This window comes from Panthera onca, chromosome D1, assembly GCF_046562875.1.
Source record: "Panthera onca isolate mPanOnc1 chromosome D1, mPanOnc1 haplotype 2, whole genome shotgun sequence".
In the NCBI taxonomy this organism is placed as follows: Eukaryota; Metazoa; Chordata; class Mammalia; order Carnivora; family Felidae; genus Panthera; species Panthera onca.
This window is the reverse complement of record NC_138348.1, coordinates 61,281,960-61,308,739: the sequence shown is the minus strand read 5'-3', so window position 1 is coordinate 61,308,739 and position 26,780 is coordinate 61,281,960. Positions and strand designations below refer to the sequence as shown.

General features: G+C 50.8%; 2 protein-coding genes across 5 annotated transcripts in view; one reads left to right on the top strand and one right to left on the bottom strand.

The window, feature by feature from the left end:
* The window catches only part of GAB2 (GRB2 associated binding protein 2), a 189,193-nt gene extending 172,375 nt beyond the window's left edge, over positions 1–16,818 (top strand). The window contains exons 4-10 of the mRNA XM_060605512.3: positions 6,546–7,138; positions 8,399–8,493; positions 9,471–9,735; positions 10,439–10,529; positions 10,794–10,896; positions 12,577–12,702; positions 13,387–16,818. Coding sequence (XP_060461495.1) covers positions 6,546–7,138; positions 8,399–8,493; positions 9,471–9,735; positions 10,439–10,529; positions 10,794–10,896; positions 12,577–12,702; positions 13,387–13,530 — 1,417 coding nt within the window. The 3' untranslated portion in view covers positions 13,531–16,818. The remainder of the gene's footprint in view (positions 1–6,545; positions 7,139–8,398; positions 8,494–9,470; positions 9,736–10,438; positions 10,530–10,793; positions 10,897–12,576; positions 12,703–13,386) is intronic.
* A 411-nt stretch (positions 16,819–17,229) lies between these two features.
* USP35 (ubiquitin specific peptidase 35) overlaps positions 17,230–26,780 on the bottom strand; it is a 56,247-nt gene continuing 46,696 nt past the window's right edge. For 2 of the 4 annotated variants that reach the window (XM_060605508.3, XM_078433051.2), the window contains 5 exons: positions 22,907–23,000; positions 21,875–21,981; positions 20,102–21,356; positions 18,687–18,816; positions 17,585–17,650 (listed from right to left, as the gene is read on the bottom strand). In XM_060605508.3, coding sequence (XP_060461491.2) covers positions 17,607–17,650; positions 18,687–18,816; positions 20,102–21,356; positions 21,875–21,981; positions 22,907–23,000 — 1,630 coding nt within the window. In that variant the 3' untranslated portion in view covers positions 17,585–17,606. Of the gene's footprint in view, positions 17,651–17,708; positions 18,817–20,101; positions 21,357–21,874; positions 21,982–22,906; positions 23,001–26,780 lie in introns of those variants that run through there. The other 2 variants (XR_013550096.2, XM_060605509.3) reach the window with 2 other exon arrangements.

Genomic DNA, 26,780 nt, shown 5'->3' with positions numbered 1-26,780 from the left:
AAATCCCAGTAAGATTTTTCATAGAAGTTGTTAAGCTAAGTTTAAAATTCATATGAAAATACAAACAATTTAGAATAACCATGATTTTTAAAAGAACAGCAACAAAATTAGAGGACTTATACTCCCTAACTTCAAGACTTACATCAAACAAATGTTCATCAAGACGGTGTTGTATTGATGCAAAGATAAACACACAAAGCTCACTAGAACAGAATAGTGAAGCCTGTGTGCGCACGGGTAGCCTGTGTTGACAAAAATGCCAATAGAGAAATGAAAAGTCTTTTCTCTTTTACAGAAAAAATTATTTATTTATTCAGAGAGAGTGCATGCATGAGTGGAGGAGGGACAGAGAGAGAATCCCAAGCAGGCTCCATACCCCGTGCTGAGCCCAACACAGGACTCGATCTCACAACCGTGAGACCATGACCTGAGCTGAAATCAAAAGTCAAATGCTTAACTGACTGAGCCACCCAGGTACCCCAGGAAAATGAAAGTCTCTTCAAACAGTGGTGCTGGAACAGCTGGATATCCTTATAGGAATTTTTTAAAAAATTATTGATATCACACTACTCAAAAGTTAAATGTGTCAGAGACCTAAATGTAAAATCTGATACTGTGAAATTTCTGCATGAAAACATCTTTGTGATCTTGAGGCAAGCAGAGATTTTTATAATAGACTACAAAATGCAAGAATCATAAAAGAAAATAAATTAATAAAGTAGTGTAATCACAAAACTTTTGCTGTTCAGAAAACTCCATTAAAAAACAAAATGTCAATTCACAAAATACGAGAAAATATTCGAAACAAATATATCTGACACAGGATTCATTTCTAGAAAATATAAAGAACTATTACAACTTACGACAACCCATTTTTTTTTAATGGGCAAAAGATTTGAATAGACACTTCACATAGAAAAAGATATAGAAATGGCAAATGGAAGGATGCTGGATCACCAGGGAAATGTGAATTAAAACCTCCGAGCAATTTTGCTTCATTTCTGCTGGAATGGGTAAAATGAAAAAGACTGACAATACCAAGTATCGACGAGTATGTGGATGTACTATTTCTGACATTCACATTACATATTAGGTGTTCTGGACAAAAGAAACAGTGCTTTACAGTTTACAAACCACCGTCCCATTAGTTACCTCACTTGATCTCCAAAATAACCTCATAAGGTTACTTCTAAGCAGGGACTTGTAAGAGAGAACCAGCTCGTTCATCTCTGCCTAGCATAGATATAAATATGTCTGTTGAGATTATTATAGTGAAACAGTATTTACTGAGGCTAATAACCAGCCATCTGTCTATTCCTTTTTTCATTTATGGGGGAACTCCACATGTTTTACAGTAAATTAAGCACCCTAAAAGATAAAACTATGAATTATTTATCAGGACTTTTACTTCAGTTTTACCCACTTGTCTTCCTTCAAGTACTGGATATGCATTCTGGCCAAAATGACTTCGTTCCTAAAATCTAGCTCTTGCACTGAACAAAAATAACTAACTCCTCAAAAGTAGTAACTATTGCCAAGGAAGGAGTTTTAAACAGACACCATCAAGCAGAGTCCTTTCAGTCTTTGAAGACCAATTAGTGTCCCTGGATTTATTTTTGCCCTCCAGCCTTTTAAAGGCCTCATTTCAGATTCTAGACCTTTGCTGTCTTCCTATTTCAAGCAGTCTGTTCAACCTGTAGCAGGAGATACATTGCGGTGAGTCACATGCCTTAGAAAGCTGTAATTGAAGGGTGGGGGGAAGAGAAATTTCAAGTGATGAGATTCTAGAATGAAAGCATTACTGACCCTGCAGCAATATTCTGCAGAAATATGGTAGATTAAAAATAAAATCAGAGGGGCGCCTGGGTGGCTCAGTGGGTTGAGCATCTGACTCTTGATTTCGGCTCAGATCACAATTCCCAGGGTTGTGGGATCGAGCCCTGTGTCAGGCTCTGCATTGAGTGGGTAGCCTGCTTCTTAAGATTCTCTCTCTCTTCCTCTGCCCCTCTCTCCCATTCGTGTGCTCTAAAATAAAAAGTAAAAAAAAAAAAAAAAGAAAAAAAAAGTGAAATCAGAAATGTCACTGACCAAAGACCTTACCTTTGGTTAATCATTTCTAAGACTTCTCTGACTCATTCACCTGAGGGTGGCTTTGACTGACTAAAGGCAGAGAACATACAACTTTTAGTTTCATTTAGTTTTATATATATAAGTTTGCTCTGTAACCACAATGAGAAGGCGGGCTCAAACCTGCAGCCAGAAGGGTTTGAGATACAAAGATCACCTCACTTCTTGGAGATTGTGAAAGTGTTTTCTGAGTTTTCTTCCCTCATTGGAAGGATCCACACATCCCATGTGGGTCGGGTAAATGCAGAAGGATGGTCCACATGACCTCTTACGATTGCCAGTGACAGTTACAGAACTAAATGGTGGTTATTTTGCTTACAATCATTTGTGTATTAGCTTTCCTTAAATGGGAACATACCCATTAAGAATCAAACCGGGCTCTTCATTGTTAAGGTACTTGGAGTCTAGAAGGGTGAAATCATGGTGTTGTGCCGTACATAAAATTATATGGAAAAATGCCAAAGAACTATTGCAAAATAAAGTGCTGAGGAAAACTAGGAAACCGTTGATAAAAGATAAGGGGGAGGTTTGGGGTAGGTATTAAGACCAGAGCACGAGTAAGAAGTGATGTGATGATAGCGACACCCACCAACAGCCGCAGGAACGGGAGTGAGAGGCACTGAGCGCGGGCTTGAGGGAGTATGTTTTCTCAAACTTGTCTCTGCTCCCCTACGCATCCATCACCTCCCTGCACAACTCGGCCATTTACTGTTTCTCTTGTGTGATATGTGAGGGTCATAGTTGTCTGTCAGAACTGTGAGGATGTTCCTTTTACGAGGCCTCCATCGGCCCACAGCCCTGCAAGAGAAGCCTCTCTCAAAACCCACCGCTTCCAGGTGCTCATCCCAGGAAAGCAGCTCAGGACCCCACAGTGACATAGGCCTTGGGGAAGGTTGACACGAGCCTAGTAAAGGACGAGTGCTCAGAAGTGCCCTCCTGCTCTGTGCAGGGGACAGAGGGGACAGGCTGTGGCATCACTCTGAGCAGAGTACCCAGGCCGGTGCAGACCCAGTTCTGCTGTCCTAGCACGCAGCTTCCGGCAATTTTGTTCCCCTTATGTAACTCCTTTCACTTGACTCTTGAAGTAATGACCGCCCCCTCCCCACGCATTGGCATGATCCACCACATGTCAGGCATTGTGCCAGGGCGCAGGGGCAGGTGGAAGCGGTGAGACCCGGCCTCGAACGGCTTTCACAGGAGGCGAGTGAGTGCTCTAGTAGAAGTACAGTGTGTGCTGGGAGCAAAGGGGAAGGAGTAATTAAAGTGAAGAGGAGAATTAGAAGGCCTGTCACACCTTTGTGGAGCAAAAGCACTTTTTTTTTTTTTTTTTTTTTTTTTTTTTTTTTGGACTTTGTGTAAAATTCTAATGCATCACGGAAGCTTTCTAGAGAAAGGTAAATAACGCAAGTGCAGGGCTGGAGCATAGACCACATGGGACACATTTAGGGACAAGTGAGGAGCTTAGTAACTGAAGAGGAGGAGGATGGGACAGCAGGACGTTGGGATATAATCTAGTGGGTTCTGAAGGGGAAGGTTTTCAGTCTGCTGATCCAGAGCGTGGCCAAGGTCAGGAGATGGGCCGGCAGCACTAACACTTTTGTTTATTCATTCGTTTACTTATATGTTCATTGACTTGACCATTCAGCAAGCATTTATTCATCATTCCCCCTGTGACAGCGCTAATCCAGGGGCCGAGGAAGGAAGAATATTAAGACACAGTTTCTTTCCTGGAGGAAATATCTCCGTCTGGTGGAGAGGACAACTACAGTGGTAACTGACCCAGATAATAATTGCTACCTGCTCCAAGAACAGAATTGAGCAAGTGATTGATTATGTTTGGAGGTAGAGGATGGTCAGAAACAGCTTTAAAAAGTGTGTCATTTGAGCTGAGTTTAAGGGATAAATGGGAGCAGGAGCTCGCCAGATTACAGCGGGAAGCCTTTCAGACCGCACGAACAACACAACAAGCCCAGAAGCTTGGCTGCGTGGGGCACACTAGGAACAAGGGGAGTTAGCTGAGTGGTTCCAGATTTGGAGGGGAAACAGGGAGGAGAGACTAGAGACATAAATTAGATCTGGAATACGGCTTAGTCCTGAAGGCAGTGGGACAGTGTTGAAAATGTGTAAGCTGGGACGTCAGGAAAGTAAATGTCTGTAGGATGTAGGGAGGATCAGAGAGGTCCCGACAGACTGTAGGGAGATAGATGTGTTACTAGCCCTTTCATTTATGCAGAAGAAAAGCCAGGAGGACCGGAACTGGGGTGGATTCGGTAGGACCTGATAGGGTTATCGAGTGAGAAATTATAATGTGGGTAACTCCCGGGTTCCTGGCTTGAGTGAGTGGTGCATTCCTAAGACTGTTCAGACAGGAAGAAGATGATGAGTTCATTCTTGAATAAGGTGAAGGTTGGAATAAAATTATGCGAAACATTGAACAATGTTTTAGGGTTACTGCAGGATATGTGTGATGTGCTCCCCACCCCCCACCCCACCTTAAAATCCTCCAGGGGCTCCCCTGTTCCCAGCAGCCCCAGCCTGGGCCCTCCATGTCACTGCTCAGCCCTACCTCCTAACACTTGTTCCAGCCTGAGCAACTTGCAGTTCCTTTACCTTGCTAGGTTGTGTTCTACTTCTTTATGCATCTAACTAGAACACCTTTTTCCTTCTCTTGCTTTTTGCCTGGCCTATTTCGAGACTCACTCAAAGGTAAGATCTTTAAAGAAGCTTCCCCTGACATTCTCTACCACCACTGCCAGGGAGGGTTAGTATAAATCTGCCAAAAGCTGAATGCTCATCCACGTGATTGTAATGAGTTTGTATGTATGTCACCTCCTCTACCACTATGTCCCCCAGGACAGGAGGCATCTGTGTATCTACTGTTCCCAGCCCAGATGGAAAATAGGACATCAGTAAATGTTTGCTAAATGAACAGATCCCAGTGCCAGTGGGGGCATCCAACCTTATATCTACCATTGCGCCCCCCCCCCCCCATCCTTTATTCCAAACCCTCCATTATCTAAAGGCTAGTTGTTCAGTCATCTAGGCCCATGGCCCTTGGCTTGGTTATTTGTGTGAAATGGAATAGGAAAGGAGAAAGAACCCTGAGGCCTAGAGAGGAGGGCCGCTAAAGGGTTGGGGACTGAAATGGAACTCCCCAAGTAGTCAAGGATGCAAGTTTACAAGAGCCTAGCCTGGCCTAGACTAGCCCTATGAGCCTTCCTCTTTCTAAACTACTGGGCCCTATTTTCTATCACCATCTGGTGGCCACATCTATAAATAACAAGCTCCCCAAGAGCTAAAAGAGCTTCTATAAGGCAGAGTTCCATGGATTGGCCTCAGAGGGCTATAGCTCCTCACCTGCCCCAGCTGTAACGTGCATATTTGTACGTATACAAGATTTGCCTCATGCAAGTAAGAAGTGCAAAGAACTTTCATTTTTTAGTCATTATTTATTTTACTTTATTTTACACTATTTTAGAGCGTGAGCCAGCGAAAGGGGCAGAGATAAAGAGAGAATCTCAAGCAGGCTCCATGCTCAGTGGAGAGTCTGACATGGGCCTCAATCCCAAAACCCTGGGATCATGACCTGAACCGACTTGAGCCAACCAGAAGAGCCAAGAACTTTTAATCAGATTCTTAAAGAAGCTTATAGCCTCCAAAAGGCTGACCGTTGGAAAACCAACACTCACATAAAATAAGTGATTTGTTTGCTAGTTTGTGACACCAACTTAACGGTTTCTTTCCACTGTCTCACGGCTTTTGTATACAAATGTATGTATTCTGTGGTACTTACAGCAGCGAACAAATCGGTGGTATAGCTGTCTTATTTATCAATCCAGAAGGTTGAAGGGTAAGAGCAACCTCGGCTAATCACAGCCGGCTGGGGGTAGAGGGAGGGATAAATGCTAACACCATTGAACATCTATATATTAGACATACTGGAGTCGAATTTCTAAACAGCCTTCAAAGTATGTTTTTTTCTTAATGTTTATTTATTTTTGAGAGAGAAAGAGAATGCATGAGCAGGGGAGGGGCAGAGAGAGAGAGAGAGAGGGACAGAGGATCCAAAGCAGGCTCTGTGCTGACAGCAGTGAGCCCGATGTGGGGCTCAAACTCACAAACCATAAGATCATGACCTGAGCCGAAGTCTGAAGCTTAACTGACTGAGCCACTCAGGTGCTCCTAAAATATGTTTTTAATCATCATTTTTGTAGATATATTAACTAAAGCTCAGAAAGAGAAAGTGCCTTGCCCAAAGTCACACAGCTAATAAATCAAGAGAAACCAGCCTGCCTCCTCAGCCTGTTTTGCCTCACCAGTCAGCCACACGGGGCTTTGAACGAGCCAGTTTGTGTCCCTGGTAGATGGTCCTGGACCCCTTTAACCTGCCCCGTCCCTTCCCTTTTTCTCTCTCTTAGGAGTGCCAGCTTCTCTCAGGGCACCAGGGCCTCGTTTCTCATGAGGAGCGACACAGCTGTACAGAAACTTGCCCAGGGCAATGGACACTGCGTCAATGGGGTCAGCGGTCAAGTCCATGGCTTCTATAGCCTCCCCAAGCCAAGCCGGCACAATACAGAATTCAGAGACAGTACCTACGACCTCCCCCGGAGCCTGGCCTCCCACGGCCACACCAAGGGCAGCCTTACGGGCTCTGAGACCGATAATGAGGACATATACACCTTCAAGACACCCAGCAACACTCTATGTCGGGAGTTTGGGGACCTCCTGGTGGACAATATGGACGTTCCAGCCACCACACTCTCAGCCTACCAGATCCCTAGGACATTCACGCTGGACAAGAACCACAATGCCATGGCAGTGGCCACTCCTGGGGATTCGGCCATAGCTCCCCCACCCCGGCCCCCCAAGCCAAGTCAGGCAGAAACACCTCGATGGGGCAGTCCTCAGCAGAGACCTCCAATCAGTGAAAGCAACAGATCCGTCTCTGCCGCTGCCACCATCCCCAGGCGCAATACCCTCCCGGCGATGGACAGCAGCCGGCTCCACCGAGGTTGGTGTAAACCCCAGCTGCGACCCTGGGGAAAGGGAGGGAGCGTGGCAGTTCTCAGTAACGTGCCAGCCTTTGGTCATCCATACCAAGGAGACCTAGGCCCACCTGGGTCCCTGAGACTCACAGGTTCAGGCATCTTGTACCCAGACCCTTCCCAGCTGGTGCTCCAGCGCCGGAGGCCAGTAGGAGACTCTGCAGTGCAGGAGTGTGGCCGACTCTGTCTGAGAGAAGTTACTATTGTACTGAAGGAGATGGAACATTCTTGGTTAACCACAGCGTAAGTTATTATGGGTTTCAAAGTCCAAATCACAGTATTTGATTCATTTTTATATAAAACCAAAGACTGAACAAATAAATTTAGAGGACCATTTCAAACTGGAGCCAAACCTATGTGGGCTAACAGACTATTAAAACAAATTTTGAGCTATTAAATATTTTCTAAGCCATACTTGAATTTCTTTGGTTAAAGTCTGAAGGTCTCTCTGAAGCATATACATTTTCTTGTCACTGACTCCCCCTGAGCACATTCCAGCTCTGCATAAGCCACCTCTGTTTGATGAAAAACGACAGTAATATTTTCATCTTGCTGGATAGCTTGCAAAGTCTGCTCTTACCCACCCTGTTGCTGAAGCCACATAGTGAGCCTGAGAGTTTGGTGGGACAAAGCCTCATAGTCTCCCATTTCCCATGAGGCCTGTGGTAGTTAAGAGACTTATTCAGGGTTGCAGAGTGAGTCCATCAGTGCCAGAAGTGGGACTTGGACCCGGGGTCCTGAGTCTCGGCACAGTACTCTTTCAGTCTGTCAACTATTCAATCAATCACCTTGTGCTTTGGAATTGAAATGATACATATGAGTATAAAACATGTCCCTACCCTTCAGAGAGCTCACATCTAGTTGGGGAAATAAAAGCACATAAAAATTAGTCAAGTATCCTTATTCCTGTAGTATCTGTACGAGTAATGACCTGGGGGAGTGGGACAGGCATTCGGTGGTATAGGAGTTAAAGGAGAGGCGCATACCTGTAGGAAGAAGTAGTTCAGAAAGGATCCTCTGTTGGTGCCAACACTGGAGCTAGATCTAGAAGTCTGGGAGGAATTTTTGAACTGAGGAATGACATGATGGAAGTAATACCCTATCACTTGGGGTTGAGGGTAGTATCTGCTGGAGTAAGACCCTGAGCAACACTGGTGAGGCTTTGGGGAAGTGTCAGCACATGGATCAGCTGGGAGTGCGTGTGAATCTCCGTTCCTGTCTCGTAGCTTCTTCCTGTGAATCCTACGAGTACCCCCAGCGAGGAGGAGAGAGCGCAGGCCGGTCTGCCGAGTCCATGAGTGATGCGGTCCGTTCTTTCCTGGTGAGTGGGGGTCAGCCAGGGGTCCTCAGGCCAGCCCAGCTGGGCTAAAGTTCACACCCCATGGAAGAAGGGAGTGGTGGCATCTCCCTATAGGACCCTGCCTAGTTCCTTGTCTCAGTTCAGATCCCTGAGTTTTTTTAGTAAGTAAGATACAGGTGTCTGGTGTGGAAGTGTGCTAGACTACAAGACTACCAGCCCTGCCAATAAGTAGGACAGGTCTAGAAGGCAGAGGACCTGGGCTCTGAGGTCCCACCTGGAGGAGGGCCTATAGTGTGAGACTCCGGGTAGGGGCAGTGCTCAGTCAGTCATGGTGGCAGAATTATGATTTGAGTGCAGGATCCCGGGCTGGCCTCTGGACAGGGCTGACCACGACTCTCCGACAGACTAGGGCCTGGCCTCATGCCCATTGGAAAGACCAGACATTGGGTAACTAAAGCAGAAGCAACTTAGTTGTATGTGTGGACAGACAGGGCAGGAGTTGAAGAAAGGCTATAGCCAGGGTTCTTGCATTGTGCAACACGGCGGTCACACTGAGAGCTGGACTAGGGAAGCGCACCTGGCCGAGACCTCGCCAGCCAGGGCCAAGCTTTACTTTATGCTCCTTGCCCTGCTAGGGCTTGAGACTCTGACCTGCTAATGAGTCTGGACTTGAGGTGGAATAAGGGTTCTAGACCAAACCTGTGTGGTCAGTGGCCTGGGCCACCCACAGCCTTGGTCAGACACCCAGAAAGCCTTGTGGACCCAGCCACCAAGGGTACTTATTCGAAAGATTTATTGAAAATTTTAAGTGGGTCACAAGGGATCATGGAAACTAGAAGGGACCCACAGACTTCTTTCTGCCTCCCACTGCACTTTCTACTTGGTCTTCCCAGGCAGCTAACTCAGTTACCACTTCCCTTTTGCCTTGTATACAAATTCTCACCCCTTCTTGTTTCTTCATGGTAGTTACTGCTGTATTTCTTCCACTCTCCCTCCAGCCAGGGAAAACAGTTGTAGGCCGATCAGATAGCACCAATTCTGAGGACAACTACGTGCCCATGAATCCAGGTTCCTCCACCCTGCTGGCCATGGAGCGAGCAGGTGATAATTCCCAGAGTGTCTACATCCCCATGAGCCCAGGACCCCATCACTTTGACGCGCTTGGCTACCCCTCAACAGCCCTTTCTCTGCACCGGGGCCCCAGCCGAGGGAGTGAGATCCAGCCACCCCCTGTCAACCGCAACCTCAAACCTGACCGGAAAGGTAAGTCTCCTCTTTCCCCTGTCCCATGTCTGGACAGTGTCCAAGAACCATTTTCACTCATTTGCATTCATTTGGGGATCGGGTGGATCCTGAACTTTCCTTGCAAGGAAGTGTTTAGTCTCTGAACCCCCAAACTCTCACACACATACACAAACACTCAAATTCATTCCAGTGGTCTAGGGACCAGCTACTGGAGTAGCCTGGGCAGGAGTGCAGGCATGAGCAGGACAGGACACATTCGGGTTGCAGTTCTGCCACCTGCCAACATGGGGTTAGAAGCAAATCATTGTGCATCGCTGAGCCTTGTTTCTCACTTGAGAAATGTGAATACTTGCCTCCTAGAGCACTGAGGGACACAGGTAACATACCTAAAAGTGCCTTATAAAGTATGAGATGCTGTTGGAGGATACGGGATGAGTATTAAATCTGGGAGGAACAATCTGTTGTCAGACCCAGTGTCCCCATTTTGGATTCTGAAAATGTGATTGCTACAGTGCAGAGAAAATATCATTTGGGATCTGAAGACATGGCTTCAGGGCCTGTCAACATAGGCAAAGATTATAGAACCTGCTGAGCCTCAGTTTCCCTGCTTACAAGTGGGAATACGAAAGTATTTATAAATATACTTGTGTGTTATACGTAAGCGTGTGTATGTGTGGCATTATCGTGTGGCTGATCATTTGACTTTCTGTTCCTGCTCCAGCAAAGCCAACACCACTTGACCTGAGAAACAACACTGTCATCGATGAGCTCCCCTTCAAGTCACCTGTCACCAAGTCTTGGTCGAGGGCCGTGTGAGTTATCTGTTTGTGGATGCGGGACCTGGGAACAGGGCTGTGAGGGCTGGCCAGGGCAAGGGTGGGGTCCAGAGAGCTGCATCCCGATGCTGGCGGTAGCTGAGCAGTCTCTTGGTCTCTCAGGGCTGGGTTTCCTCATATGTGGAGGGGGAGTGATTGTACCTGTTCTGTATCAGATCCGAATGTGATAATGGAGGGTGGAGCTGCGAGGGTGGAGACAGAACTGTCCTCCCGAGTTTACTCTGTCTTCTCCCTACCCAGTCACACCTTCAACTCCAGCTCCTCCCAGTACTGCCGCCCCATCTCCACCCAGAGCATCACCAGCACGGACTCCGGAGACAGCGAAGAGAACTACGTCCCTATGGTACGTCCTCTGCGGTCTGCAGGAATGCCGCCCTCAGACTATCCTGGGACCACCTCAGTTACCCATGATTTGTGATTACTTTGCTGCTGCAATTCTTCTTGAGCACAAGTGTGTCGAGCACTGTGGGGTAATGATAGAGGCAAGGAAGACACGGTCTCTGCCCTCCAGGAGGCCATGGTTTTAAAGGGCGGAGAAGGTCTGCCACTCATGACTGTTACATGGGTGGCATGGTCAGTATTCCTGGAGAGCCAGTGCTGTGGGGACACAATTGTGGGATGGGCAGTCATATCGGGCTGGGGAGAGGGAAGGCGGCCGTGTACAAGGAGGGAACACAGAGAATGACCGTTAACTATGGCTACGGCTACAGGTGGAGGCTGTGCTGAATCCAGATCATGAAGGACCCTGAATGCTGTCTTGGGAGGTCCGGACTTTCCTGTGGGGCACAGGAGCCCCAGAAGGTTTAGCAGTCCAGGCGATTAGAAAGGGGCTTCAGAATAGTCATAGCGAGCATGTAGAGAATAACTAGAGCATCCTTCAAAGTTGACTTCTTTCTTCTTTCCTGTTAAAATCTTTGTGCTGTTGCCACAAACATGAGCAAGAATGTGAGCATAAGCATTTATTTTTTATTTTTTTTAACTTTATTTTTGAGAGGGAGGGGCAGAGAGGGAGGGAGACGCAGAATCTGAAGCAGGCTCTGAACTGTCAGCACAGAGCCCGACGTGGGGCTGGAACTCACCGACCACGAGATCATGACCTGGGCCAAAGTCAGACACTTAACCGACGGAGCCACCCAGGCGCCCTGAGCATAAGCATTTATTGAGTTATCTCCTAAGGGGTGGCCAAACACACATAACATGACTCACGGTGGTGAAGGCCACGGTAGAGGTATAAACACAGGCAGCACAGGAGAAGTTTCCTCCCTGAGATTTTCACTGAAGAGGGAATGGCTGCCCCGCACCTGGGAGTTGCTGCATGAATAATGAAAAAACGAATCAACCAAACAGTAAGCAGTCAAAAACAGAACATAGGACTGTTGCCATTCTCATTAGAATATGACTTCAGGAAAATCGTAGACAAGTTGGTCTTGATGGAGACAGGAGCCTAGAGCGTAGCACTTGTGCAGCCCAGGGCTGAGGCCGCCCTGCTCAGATCTGGTGGGAGTGAGCTGCTTTGGGGTGACAGCCCCATGCCAGGCCAGGGAAGGGAGCTTCAGAGAAGCAGGTTTGGTACAACAGAAGACTTTCCAACCTGCAGGGCATAAAGGAAATGCACCCCTTCTTAGGGGCCAGCAAGCCAAGGCCGGGTTGGTCAGGGAACCTGAGGAGGAGATCTGGCCCGACGGCCCAGAAGGGAGGTGGCCTGGCACAGTGGGAGCAACACAGGTTTGGGAGTTAAAAACAGACCCGGCTCCCATCCCTGCTCATGAACTGTACGACCGTAGGCAAGTCACTTTGCTTCTCTGAACCACAGCTTTATCTTTGCTTTAAATAAACAAGAATAGTAATAATACCTACATCACAGGATTGCGGTGAGGGCTTAAATGAGAACATGAGAAGTCCCTGGCCCTGGTGCATAACTCCAAGCGGGCACTCTCCTTCCTCCCAGAGATGTGTGTATTCCCAGGTGGTGGGTTACTCTGTCTCCTCAACTGACTGATGGTTTTTCCTTCCTTTGTGATAGCAAAACCCAGTGTCTGCGTCTCCCATCCCCAGCGGCACCAGCAGTCCGGCCCCTAAGAAGAGCACGGGCAGCGTTGACTATCTGGCCCTGGACTTTCAGCCGAGCTCCCCAAGCCCCCACCGCAAGGTACGGGGCTCGGTGGGAGTGGTGGAGTGCCCGGCTGCCGGCTACTCTACCGCTTTTCGTTTAGTCTGGGTCTTAGAGGGCTCACATGCCTCCTCTCTCACACACATGGGTGCTTGAAGTCCCTAGGACCATTTCAGCCAGTCCATCCCCCTTGTACATCTGAGCAAATGGACCCACACCAGAACAGGAGCTGCTCAGGGTGACAGAATGGGATCTTGTGTCCTGGTCCTGAGCTCCTCTTTGAAAACTCACTGTCTAGGTGCATCAACTAAGTGCCTCTGATACGGGGACTTGCAGAGGGGATGCCTGGGCCCCGGAAAGCCCTCCACAGGAAGCATACTTAGCTGCCGGGTCCAGACTGCTGGGTGGCTGGGAGAGCTCCCCGCTGCTTGTTGGCACCCAGCAAATTCTTTCTGGATGAGTGGCCACAGGGAGGTGGGTGGAGGCAGAGATAGAAGACCTGGGTCCCCTAGGAGTTGGGAAATCAGGAGCACTGACAAGAGGCTGTTACATGAGCAGGAGCGATGATGCAGTTTAGGCTTTAAAGACCAGTTTCAGAAAGAGAATACAGGCTCCTGAGGCCAGTCAGGGTGGCAGGCAGAGGCCCATCCCTTCTCCCTTTGAGGCAGCTCACAAAGAGTCCCCTTACTGACAGCTCACAGCACTTCCCCATTCTGTCCTCAGCCGTCCACGTCCTCTGTGACTTCCGATGAGAAGGTAGACTACGTTCAGGTGGACAAGGAGAAGACCCAGGCTCTGCAAAGCACCATGCAGGAGTGGACAGACGTGAGGCAGTCCTCGGAGCCTTCCAAGGGCACCAAGCTGTGACACAGGGGCCACCAAGTCTGGGGAGGTGCCTGGAGGTAGAATCACCGGAGCTGGCTCCTCCCCGTCTGCCCCCGCCCCCTTCTCTCCAGTTGTCCCCTCCACTCTGGCCTTCAAAGCACTTGATGTCAGGGACCCTGAACCCTTCTCCTGGGAGGTGAGGGCCTGATCAAGGCACTACTCTGCCCACTCAGGGCCCACCTTTGATTTTTATCAGTAATGGCCATCCTCTACCCACCTTAGTTAGAGCTATTGCCAAAAAGCATCCTTCAGCCTCTTTTTCTGTCCTTTAGACCTAAATACCTACTAGGCGTTGGGAGGGGCTGGGGCTCTGAGCCAGATTCCACACCTCACATACGGTCTTGGCCCTCAAGCCCTCTTCCCTCCAGCTACTGGGCTACCTCTCCTTAAGTCCCACAAGATGCCACGTCATCTCGCTGGTCCAAGGAGCCCAGGACCAGCAGACCAAAGTGGACATGGACTTCTTCATCCTTGTCTTTCTTGGTAGGGGAGAGGCAAGGCCACCAAAAGATGGAGTTGAGAAGGAAGGTTAGAGGTGGTCTTGAGGGACAGAGGAATGAGATCCCAGGTGCAGAAGGCAGTTGATATGGGCAGGGGCCTCCTAACTTGGTAGCTGTTGTAGGTTGGGAGAGCCAGAAGAATGAGGACAAAAGGAAGGAAAACAGAGGATAGGCAACCAAAAACAAGGGGCAGGGGGTGACAAGGACCCTGTGGAGTCAGGGCCCCCAGGACTGTGGAGCTTACAGGCCCTCTTCCCTGGGTGGACCCGCTAGAGGAGGCTTCGACGGTGCTGGGTGTGCAGTGGAGGGAGGCAAGTGATGCAGGGTCGGGATGGAGCGTGGGGTGGACTGGAGGTGCTTTAGGGCCGTATACCGCAGTGGGGAGGGTGCAGCAAGTGAGTTTGTGCAAGACAGGCGGTGGGGGTGGGCAGATGACTGACAGATGGGAGGCAGGGTAAGGATGGTGGAGGTGGACAGTGCCTGGGGATGCAGAGAGGAGCAGAAAGTGAAGGAGCCACGTGTGCAGGGCAGACCGAGGGCAGCGGGGAAAGCAGGCAGGGGAGAGTGGTGTCCCCAAGGATGGGTAGGAGAGCAGGGGCTCGTGCCAGGGCCCAATGGAGGTACGAGTGTGGTGCCGGGAGCCCATAGTGCTTGCCCAGTTCATCTTACAGCTGTCGCTCCCTGCTAGCCCAGTGCCACACTGGACTCAGACCTGACCCTGCAGGGTACAGGAGGCAGGACCTCACCCCCAGGTACTTTCTGGCAACCTGGGGAGGAGGGACCCAAATCTTCCAGAGTTGCAGAGGCAACTGGGCAGATCAGATGTTTCGTCCAACCATGGATGAAGAGACCTCCTTCCTTTGGGAAAAAAATAAAAGACTTCCCACCCTGCCTGGTGGAGGTGGCTCCCGGTCACCAATCAGCCCTTACGAGCCCACACCTGGCCCTTCTCTAAGAAGCTCTGACCTGGCAGAAATTATTTTCTCAACGGTAGCCCGTCTCCTAACTCAGCTGCATTTTGTAATGCCTGCTGGGGCCAGGTTCTGGAAACACAGGGATTAATCAGTTTGTGCGCTTGAGAAGGCAGGGGTGGCAGGAGTCACGAGGGCATTGGTAACGGCTGTGAGAGACTGGAAATATTGGAGAGCACAGGCAACAAGGCTACTTCTTCAGGAGGTTGGTGCAGATCAGGCCAGAGGAGGTGGTATCTAGGAAAAGGGGGTGCCAAAGATGGAGTTTTCTAGGGGAGGAGGGCAGGGCTGGGGGTCCAATCCTTCCCAAGCCCTGGGGCTGGTGGCAGTGACCTATACCGTGTCCTGTAAGGCCCTCTCCAAAGTCTCCTAGGGCAGAGCGTTTAATGGTGCTCCCCCTTAGCCCCAGGATGCCTTACAATGTCAGCACTTTCAGAACGTACCACAATGTGAATGAAATTGGCTGCAGTCTTTAGAAACGGAGGTCTTCAGGTCTGATGTCCAAGGAGGCCCCTTTCGGGCTCTTCGTTCCTGTACCTCCCAGACCCTTAGGCTGGAAGTGGGGGAGGAGGGTAGAGATGGCAGGAAGCATAAGGGGAAATGGGCCTGTTGAAGGTGGAGACTCGGGCTCACAGGCGTCAAAACTGTCAGGTGACTAGTCTACATCTGTCAGTTCTGTTTAAAAAGCTGATCGATGGCCCTCTCCCTGGTGGCCTGGCAAGGGTAGACCCCAGGTTGGGGATGCCTTCCCAGCTGGCACAGCTCCCATGAGGACTCCTTGGGCCCGGAGCTCCACCTCTGCAAAGTTCAACTGGAGCAGGAACAAGCAGAGTGGGAAGGAGGGTTGCAGAGCGATGGGCAAAAAAAAGCCAGGTGTGAAGGGGCCACCATCTTTGAAAGGGTGTTAGATTAGCCCGAGGCCCTTCCGCGCTGAGCTGTGCTAAGGGAAAACTCCCTGCTCTGGAACATCTTTCCCAGGGTCTGGCTCACCAGGCAGCACCCAGAGCATTAATCAGTTAACCCAGCCCCCTCCCCGAGATGGACTTCAGTGACATCTACATTGGAAACCCTTCAGCTATGCCCCGTTCCTAGGAGAGAAGCACAACTATTCTGGAGCGAGTGGAGCAAGGGCTCCACTCCAGCCTGCCCTCTGGCCCCTTTACTTGCTGCAGGGCTACAGCCTTGGCTCCAAGCCCTGGCTGACCAGTCTCTCCCCCTGACCCCCTTTTGACAGAGCTCTGGACTCAAGAGGACAGGGTGGAGGCAAGTTAGGACTTGGTCTACAAAGAGGGAAGCAAGGCTGGGCATGTAAGCTCTGGAGCTCCCTCTTCTCTGGAGGGCCTGCATTCTGGGGCTCCCCAAGCTCCCTGGATGGCCTACTGAGGGGCCCCCTGGAGATTCAGGATGTCATGTGATAGCTGGTGGTGTGTATTCTTGTGTGTTGGTTACACGTGTCTTGAAATTTAGAATCATGTCGCACAGAATTGTCTATTTGTTGGGAAGAGAAAATGGGCTGGCAGCCCAGTCTTAGGTTCTTGCCCTGTTAGACCATTTAAAATTGACATTTAATTTTTCAAATCACTGTTGGTGCCTAATCACTTAAGTTATTAATTTATTCTGTTTTCTTTAAAAAAAAATTTGTAACATGTATTTATCCTCTGTGAGTAGGGGTGGGGTGGGAGTGTGTTCCAGTGGGTCCTGTTTTTGCTGTGGTGACACATGGTACAGGCCTGGAGCTTGCAGGTCCCTTTTTACTGTGGTGTTGGAGCAGGACAACAATAAAGTCCATTAGAAGCAAATGGAGACGGCTGCTGGAGCTTGCCTCATCTGAAGGGGATGGAGTCCACATGCACTCACACCCAGCCTGGGTGCTCTAGTGGGCACCAGTTTGCTCCCTTTCACTTTAATAGTAAGTAACTGGGCACCTGTCCTAGCTGGGAACAAGAATGAATCCTCCTTACCTTGGAATTTGTATTCCTGATGTACAAAATGGTGCACAGAGCATAGAGAGGAATTCTGAGAGTGACTTGGTCTCTGACAGACTATGGGTCCAGCTTCTAGTCCACCGGCTCCAGGGTCTGTGACATTTCCACCTCCAGCACAGGCCTAAGCCCCTGGCCACACCACTGCCTCCCTCCCTTCTCTGCCCTCTCAAGACGGGCAGCATTGGTGGAAAGGACTCGTGCATGCCTTTCCAGCTCCAAGAATGAGATGGCATCTGGGGAAGGACCTGGGTGCAGGCCTAGGGGGCTGCCTCCCACCTTTCCGGGCCCAGATGTGTCCCAAGAGGGGCCACACACACTGGCCCCAAGTACTCGAAGGAGGTAACAGCACTAGCCAGTTCTGGGCAGTCTAGAGCTCTCAGGGTCTGAAAAATCCCCAGATGCAAGGGCTTTGGCTTCACCTGAGAGGTGAGTCCCTTGGACAGTATCCCATAGGGCAGCCCCCAGCCTGGGCACCTGTCCTGCCTCTCAGGATACTGAACGTGTTCTCCCTTCTGCCCGCACCCGAGTATGCCCCCCACCACCGGTCCCACCCAGCTCTGCCCTCTGGGCAGAGTCCTCACCTTTGACTTAAAAGCGTGCCTTCACCTCCCATGGCATGTCACTACTGCCCAGACACAGCAAGAACCTAAGGGCATGGCAGACATCACAGCCACTGAGGCAGGAAGAATGACATCTTTGAAGGCTTCAGAGAACCTATTTTTATTCCTGTTTGAGACCCTGAGTCTCTCCTCTCCATTTAGAAGGGTACAGCAGTGTCAGGGCACAATGAGGTCAATATCTGCTCCTCTACCAACCCCCCCCCCCCCACCAGCCCCCAGGCCGCGCTCTAAAGCCAACTGATGAGGAGCTGAGCCAGCCAGCTTTCCTCAGGACGGACAATGGCTTCGCGAGCAACACAAACACATTTGCAGTAAAATAAGGATTCTCTATCTTCACCAGAAAGGGGCTGCAAAAGGTGGCATCTCAGGCACTGAGGCAGGCTAGGGGGGAGGGGGACTGGGGATTAAGGGTCTCCCGCTGTGACGAGGGGACTGTCCCCCCCTCTACGCACCACTGTTTGGTGTGGAGGGAGACTGTCTCTGATCCTGTGCCAGGCTGCTTCCCACCTCCACTCCTCTCAAAAAAGTACAACGGGTGCAGGCAACCACACACAGTGCCTCTGAAACCCCCCTCAGAGAAACAAGAAGGTGGCCACCACTGTGACACACAGGTCCCCACATGCTGCTCTGCTTTTTATAGTAGAGAGCAATAGGATTGTCTGAAAGGAGCTAGAAAGGGAAATGCTACTTGATGCCAAAACACTAGAGCTGTGGAGTTCAGCCCTGCTGGGGAGACAGGGGGACAAGGCCCAGACAGTGTCCATCGAAGCTGCTTCAAGTTGACCAGGACACTTGGGTGTAAAATCTTAAAGGGGCTGATCCCAGTGTCAGGGGCTTGGGGCTCACCTCCATATCCGAGTCTCTGCAGACCCTTCAGGCTGAGGACCGGTGTCCCAGAAGCATCCTCTCCACCTCTCCCACCTCCTCAAGACCCCACCTGGCAGAGCACCTCCGTCCCCACCCAGTTCCCAGAGGGAAGGGGTCAAGGCCTCCCCTGAGGTTTCAGGCTGGGGAAGAGTCCACATTAGAAGACCAGTCTGTGGAAGTCCCCGCCATTGCCACCTGCAGGATTGCAGCCTCCCGGAGAGCCTTCGTCCTCATCCTTGTCTTCATCGAAGCCCCTCCCCCAGTGCGGAGATGCTGGGAGTGCAGAGATGTAGGCCGCCCTGCTCCGTGCCTCCTTCTCCTGCTCCTGGAAACACAGATGGGGCGGGGGAGGCAGGGGGGAGGCTTAACATTCAGGCTCTGAAGCCAGAGTCTTCCCCTCACTCCCTGCCCTACTGCCGTCCAGCACAGCATCTCTGAGTGTCTCCCACGGCCCCTGGGGCCACAGCTTCTGCCCAAGGAGTGTTCCAGTTCAGTGGGAGGATGGGTTGGAGAGGATCCATCCTTCTACCCTATATCTCAGCTTCAAAACCTTTCCTCCTTCTCCCAGTAAAATCTCTCAGCCCCTCGGTTTTATAAAAGAAACGCATTCATACAAGACTATGAATAACAAACAAGGGCCTGACATGGCACCAGGGAGGAGGGTCCAGGGACTTAAAGATCAAGTCACAGCGCACAGGGACCTCTCCACAGGTTTCCTGATGCAACTGTCCAGCTCACTGCCTCTCAAGGCATTAAGAACAAACTCACCAGTGAGACACGTCTTCCTCAGGCTGAACTGAGGCCAGCCTCACGGAGACTCCTTACCGCTGGCCCTGCCTCTGACAGCCCAGCAGAAATGTACAATCAGGCCTGCTATCCCCACTCAAAACACCGACTACCTGGCACTTAATGTCCACAGGTCCTGTGACTACTCTGCTGTTCCAGCTGCTAAGTATTCTGATACTGCCCCTGACTCCAAAGAGGGGAGTAGATGGCACATGAGAAGAGGTTTGGGGCAGGGTGGTCCCCGGGTACCCCCTGGAAGCCTCAACTCTTCATTCACAAAACCCCGTGTTGCTCCTTCAGGTACACGAGACAAATGTTAACAAATAACGGAAAGTCTGTTCCTCTGAAGTTAAGGATTATGTCTGTCTAGTCCACCAACATATTCCCAGCACAAAGTAGCTGATGAAAGGACAGCAGAAAAAGGAGATGGGACACCTGGGTGGCTCAGGTCATGATCTCACAGTGAGCTGGAGCCCCCTGTGGAACCTGCTTGGAATTCTCTCCACCCTTCCCCTCATGCAAGCTTTCTCTCTCTCAAAATAAACATGAAAAAAAGAGATGGGGGCATCTGTGTGGCTCAGTTGGTTGAGACTCTCGATGTGGGTTCAGGTCATGATCTCAATGTGAGGTGCAGCCTGCTTGGGATTCTCTCTCTGGCCTTCCCCCCCCCCCCCCCCCGACCGCCCAAAGTGTGCTTTCTCTCTCTCAAACAAACATTAAAAAGAAAAGGAGGACACAGTGGAGCAATAACGCATCCAAGCTGCTGGTTGTGCGGGAAGCCCTCCACCCAGGAGCTCAGCCCCAGCCCAGGTGGGCCTGCTCACCTGCAGGTAAAGGATGTTGTCTTTGGAAATGGCCTCCATCAAGTCTTTGTGGAGGGTGGGCTCTGCCCGACCTCTGGGAGAGCTCGGCTCGGTCTCAGGCCCCTCCCCAGGCCGCTGCCGGTAAAAGAGCACGTAGGCCGTGTCCTTGGGGAAGAAGGAGGTGACATTACTGACGGACTCGAAGGAAGAGAAGGACACCCGAGTGTCGTTGAACAGGTACCACTGGTTCTCGGGCTCGGGCCTGTCCGCAGCGCCCAAAGAGGGGGCCGGGCGGGCGGCGCCCTCACGGGCATAGCAGTAGTAGTGGCCGCTCTCCGAGGACACTCCCGAGTGCACGACGACACTGCAGAGGTCGTAGGCCTGGCCGCGGCCCCCCGCCAGGGGCAGGCGGAGCAGCAAGGGGATGGAGACGTCGTCCAGGATCTTGCGGCGGCGCATGGAGCGCAAGTCAAAGGAGAAGCGCAGCAGGGTCAGGATGAGGTAGCGCGGCCCCTGGCTCAGCTCCACTGCCTTCTCGGCGTCCTGCAGCGAGGCACAAGGCTCGCAGTAGTAGCGGTTCTCCGCCGTCAGCCGCTCGGGGGACAGGAAGTAGTTGACCAGGTCCAGGACGGACCGGGAGCCCTCCCCGGCGGCGCCCCTCTGGCTCCCTGGCCCCGTGCCGTCCTCTTCCTTCTCCTTTGCGGTCTCTGCCTCCTTCTCCTTCTCAGCCTTCTCTTCCTCCTCTGCCACCGCCTCCTTCTCTTTCTCTTCCTCCTCCTCCTGCTCTCGGGGCCTCTCCTCCTCCCGAGCTTCCTCCTCCACTTCCTCCTGCCTCTCCACCTTCTCCTCCCCACTGATCTGCCCCCCAGGTCCGTGGGGGCCCAGACCTTCAATGTCCAGGACGGCACCGGGGGCATCCCCCGTGACGCAATGTTTCCTCTGCCTCCGAGAACCCACCCTGCTTGGAACCTGGGCTTGGGATGGTGACGGGGGGTCCCCGACCCCAACGTCCTCTGCAGGGAGCATCACTGAGCCCAGGCGGCGGCGGCGACAGCGGTCGGTGGGGGGGAAAGCGAGAGAGAGGTCCGTGAAGGCCTCTTCCCTGGAGGAGACATTGAGGCAGTGGAGGCAGCGTATCCGAGTAACAATCTTGCCTCCGAACATCTTCTCCACAGAGGTGGGACTTGGGCTGGGGGGCTCCTCCGGTGGGGAGGGCGAGCTGGACTGTTTGAGCTTTTGGCAGATCCTGGTCCCCGTCTTCTCCTCCTCGTGTAGCCTGGAGCAGAGAGCGCAGGGCGTTCACACACAGGCACAGATCCTTGCCCCGTGCTCGGGCCTGATTTGTGCCATCTACCTTATCTGCAGGCCACACGTTTAGATGTGTGCATGCGTCCGCACAGGGACTACACACAGGTGTGCAAAATGTCATCCATGCACGTGCACACTCACAAGCCAAGCACATGTGCCACATACCCCCCCGCCATACAGACACACAAACCTGCCACACGAAGACAGGCCGTACCTGCGTGCACGTGCCCCCAGAGCTATGCTGAACACGCGCCCCTGCACTCAGGCAAGCACAGCACACGCGTGTGCACATACTAACCCCTCCCCGGTCATACACGCAGACCCTGCCTACCCCTCACACGCCTCCACACACATTATGCTTTCCACAAGTGCAGCGTGGCACCCGTTTCCAGGAGGAGGCAACAGGGCCGGAGACACAGACTATCCCACAGGCACCCTTCTCCAGCCCTGAAGCCCCCATGCAGAGCCAGGTCTGGCCGCCCTCACCGATCCAACAGGTACTTCAGGTACTCAGAGCAGTCCTGCTGGGTGCCAGGGCTGAACCAGGGTGTCCAGGATGCAGACAAGAAATTCTCTGGAGAAATGGCAGGCCTCTAGGACCAATGCAGATGAAAGACGGGGTCAGGAGCAGGAGGCCACTCACTAACCAGCTCGGCCAAGTGCTAGGCCTGAGGGTCCACCTGGGGATTCTCTGTCCCAAACATCTGGCCTCCTCTCTGAAGTCTTCCCCCTTCCTAGTTGTACCTGACCTGACCCATCCCATCCCACCAAGGCCATGCAGCCTATGAGCATGGCATTAGGTTCATGGAGAAGAACAATCCTCTAAGAACTCACTCTTTCCTGACACATCTCCAGACCCTGTTCAATGCCATTCCTTCTGCCTAAAATACCTTTCCTCCATCGAAAACTTAAAGAGTTCAAGTCCCAGATGTGCCGATGCCTGTTCTGTGCCATCTTCCCAGTGATCCCCTCCACCATCACAATCGTCTGCTCCCCTCCCTCCCTTGCGAGCATACGACACAGTGCGCCTCCCTCTGTTGGAGCACGACCGTTGTTAGCTGCAGGTCTGCCTCCCCCAGCAGACTGGGAGCTCCGTGAAGGCAGGAGCTGTAGCTGACTCACCTCCGTGGCCCCCACAGGGCCTCACATAACGCTTGGCTAAGGGCTTTAGGTTCCATGAGGGCGGGGACCGTGAACAAAACAATTAACACCCCTCAGGGTGACTGGCAGTGCAAGTGCTCCAAAATGACAGATGAGCAAAGCAGCATCTAATGTGAGGGAGTGAATCACTGAGGGGAGACAGGTGGGCAGAACACAGAAGGGGCTCAAAGAGACACTCCCTCTCCTGTCCCACAAGGCACTAAATTGGCCATGAACCCGTGCCAGCCCCAACCTGGGGCTGAACAGCTTACATCAGGAAGCAGGGACTTAGAGGCAGATGCAGACAGGTCCTGGGGAAGGGAAGGGTGTCAGACCAGAGCCTCCTCTCCACCACACCCCAACTCCCCCTGCACTCACCTGGCTGTGCTCCAGAAAGGCAAAGAGCCACTGCAGCTTGGTCATCAAGGGCTGTGAGTTGTTCTCTGTCAATCTGAGCACACAGTGTCTGAAGCTTCAAAATAAAGCAAAAGCATCCAGGTAAGCCAAGGGCATCCAAGGAGCCCCTACTCACCCACAGCACAAACAGGGCAGCCAGTTAAAGGCAAAACAGCCATTTCAATCTCAAGTCTGCATCGGGGGCCGGGGAAGAAGAGCAGATGAATAACCCAGCTTAGACCATGAGGTGACCCCTGCAGCTCCTTCCAGTTCAGACAGCTCATGACTCCAAGTTCAAAGATTCAAAGGTGCTAAGATCCTATGGTCCTGGAGTTCTAAGGCTGGAAGTCTCGGGCATGCACCAGAGTCTGTGCCAGTATGGATCATCACCAGCCACCGCAGCCATTCACGCCCGTCTCCTCCTTCCCTCGGAAATGGTGTTCAGACCTACCCAGAGCAGCAGGCCTTGCTCCAACCTTGACCCTCCAAGTCCTCTCTTACAGCCCCTTCTTAGGGCCCCTGCACCATGGTCCTAGGACCACGCCGAGCGGTTCCCCTGCCTCCGAGTGAGGGCAGGGGTCAAGAGTGAGGAGTCTGCTAAATAAAGGGGACACAGTGGGGCCAGACTGACTCCCAGCAACAGAGTATGATCCTGGAGGAGACAAGATCATACCGCTGACACCCGCATTACTTGGTACAAGCCAATTCTCAGGCCTCACCTCAGCTGCTGTTCTCACAAGCAGCTCTAGGCAAACAGGTCAGGCATCTTTCCAACCTGAGCCCACTGCATATAACAGTGTTATCAAAGTGTGGTCCACCTACCTGTCTGCCACAAAGTTTAAGTTCAGAAGCTGAGTGAGCATTTAGGAACATGTACCCACAGACTTTAATTTCAGAAGCTGAATGAGCACTTAGCAACATGTATAGTGATCTGACCTATGAGCATATAAGCCCATGGCCTTTCTCCCAGTAAGTCATCTGACCATATTTTACAGAGATTTAACAGTCTGAGCAGACTCTAAGCTGGAAAAAAATAATCCTTCACCAGGTCTGAGAAGTATACATGTTAGGAAGTGCTAAAGATTAGCTCCAACCTCCCCCTAGTGTATCTGAAGCTCAGAGAGGAGAAACCAATTTGAGGTCATACCATAAGGTGAAGCAAAGCTTACCTGCTCTATTAATTTTTAAAAAGATGTCTAAATGTGGTGATGAAAGAGGAGTCAAATGGATCAACAGAATATAACAGAGAACCCAGAAATAGACCCCCACAAATATAGTCAACTGACCTTTGACAAAGGAGCAAAGGAAAAAAAAAAAAAAAAAAAAAAGGAGCAAAGAGTCTTGTCAACAAATGGTGCTGGAACAATTAGACATCTACATTAAAACTAGAGAGAGAGAGAGAGAGAGAGAGAGAATATGAATGAACGAATGAATATATCTATCTATGAGGCGCCTGGGCAGCTCAGTCAGTTAAAATGTCCAACTCCTGATCTCAGCTCAGGTCATGATCTCACAAACCGTGAGATCAAGCCCCAAGTCGGGCTCTGCACTGACACCACAGAGCCTACTTGGGATTCTTCCTCTGCCCCTCCCCTGCCCGTGCACTTGAGCTCTCTCCCTGTCTCAAAATAAACAAACTTATATATACAAACACCTAAACATGTACCTGACATCACAAAAATTCACTCGGAATGGATCACAGACCTAAATATAAAATGCAAAACCATAAAATTCTGTGAAGATAACAAAGGAAAAAACTACACGACCTTGGGTATGGTGCCACCTTTTTAGATGCAACACCAAAAACAGAATCTAAAAATACAATTGACAAACTGGATTTCCTTTTAAAATCTTCTGTTAAAGACATTATCAAGAGAATTAAAAGATAAGCCAGAGACTAGGAGAAAATATGTGCAAAAGACCTATCTGATAAAGGCATATTCTCCAAAATGTACCAATAATTCTTAAAACTCAACAGAAGAAAACCAATGACCGATTAAAAACTGGGCCAAATACAGGGGTAGTGAGGGTCCAACACAGTGGTGTAGTAAGGTCCTGAACTCCACAGACACACTCCATCTACGGCTACCTATGGACTGTTTCCCTCTGAAAAAGATCTGAAATCTAGAGGAACTGCTTCTCCACAACAAAGGAGAGAAGGGCCACACTGAGATGCTAGGAGATGCAGAAACACTGTCTTGCAAAAAACCCCCCCACCCTTGGGGGCAGAGACACAAAACTGGGAGGGACGTCACTAGACAGGTGCTTCTCCCAGGGAACAGGGGAGTTGATGCCTCCCATCTGGCAGCCCAGTGCCTGGGATCTGCACTGGAAAGACGAGCCCCCAGAATATCTGACTGGGAAAACCAAGGGTCCCAATGTGCTACAGTAAACAGAGATTCCCCTCTTAGAGGGCTTGCCCTGAGATCGAGTGAAAAAACAACAGTTTGCAAAGCATCTAAACTATATGTTAGAAAAATTCATTTGCTGATCTGGGGATAACAGCTGGAGGAGCAGGGGACAGCTGAGATGCTCCCTGGAGACGGAGGCACTGGTGGACACCACCGCCTCACTCCGCAGAGACTGCTGGCACAGGCGGGCAAACTCGGTCCTGGCACCCACCCACCACCTTCCTGGACAGGAGAGCAAGCAGGATCATGACACCTGCTGAGGCCAGAGAGCACAGGTGGTGGCAGTGTTCCCCTGCTCTCCAGCTGGGGCAGGCAAACACAAATTGTCACAGAGTTCTCCCACTCCCTGGCTAAAATCTGCTACTGCAGATACATGCAACAGTCCTCCCCCAACCCCGCCACCAAAGCTGGCATGCGTGCAGAGACAGGGCACTCTCCCACCATACTACTGAAGTCCAAAGGCATACGCAGTCATGACATTTTTCTGTTGTCTTTCTGAAGCCCCCCCCCCCCACCCTGACATGTCTGGCTGCCTTGCTAAAGTGAGTAGGTATGCACAATCCACACAGGAGACAGACACCACTTGATTGACTGGTGCTGGTGGCCCGACAGGGCCAGTGTTAGTGAGTTCCACAGAAAGGTAACAAACAGAAAGACAGTTCTTGGCAGGCTACCACCCCCAGGGCGCTGTACAGACAACAGACTGAAACACAACCCAATTCTTCCTGTGAAAAAGGCCAAATACTTAGCCCAGAGCATCAGCCTAAGGGAAAGGCTTCGGGTTTTCCACACATCGGGAGGCTAAGAAGGACTTCCAGGGAATAGAAGGAGATGCCATCCTCACACACAGCCTTCATCTCGCTACCTAGACACAACTCCCAGAAAGGAGCTTCTATGCTTGTCTGGAGCTGAGATTTTTAAAACTGCTGTCCAGGAGACACCTCCAGATCTCCTGGTCTGGAGGCCAGCAGGGACTACTATTATAGCAACATAGGGCTGAATATATTTGTATACTTAAAAGCCAATGCCCAAGAGTCTGGCTTCCCATCACCTGAAACCAGGTGGTAAATGAGATCCCTCCCCTTAGATCACTGACTGGTCTTGGCACACCCTCATATAGGGTCATATTAATAGGTACATATCAAGAATAAATCAGGTGGTTTAGAAAAATCACAAAAGTTCTTGATAAAAACTCTCAAGAAAGTAGGGATAGAAGGATCATAACTCAAGATGAAAAAAGCTATATATGAAAGACCCACCACTAATATCCTCAATGGGGAAAAACAGAGCTTTCTCCCTAAGGTCAGGAGTATGACAGGGATTTCCACTCTTAACGCTGTTGTTTAACGTAGTGTTGGAAGTCCTAGTCTCAGCAATCAGAAAACACAAAAGAATAAAAGGCATCTAAATCAGCAAGGAAGAAGTCAAACTTTCACTCTTCACAG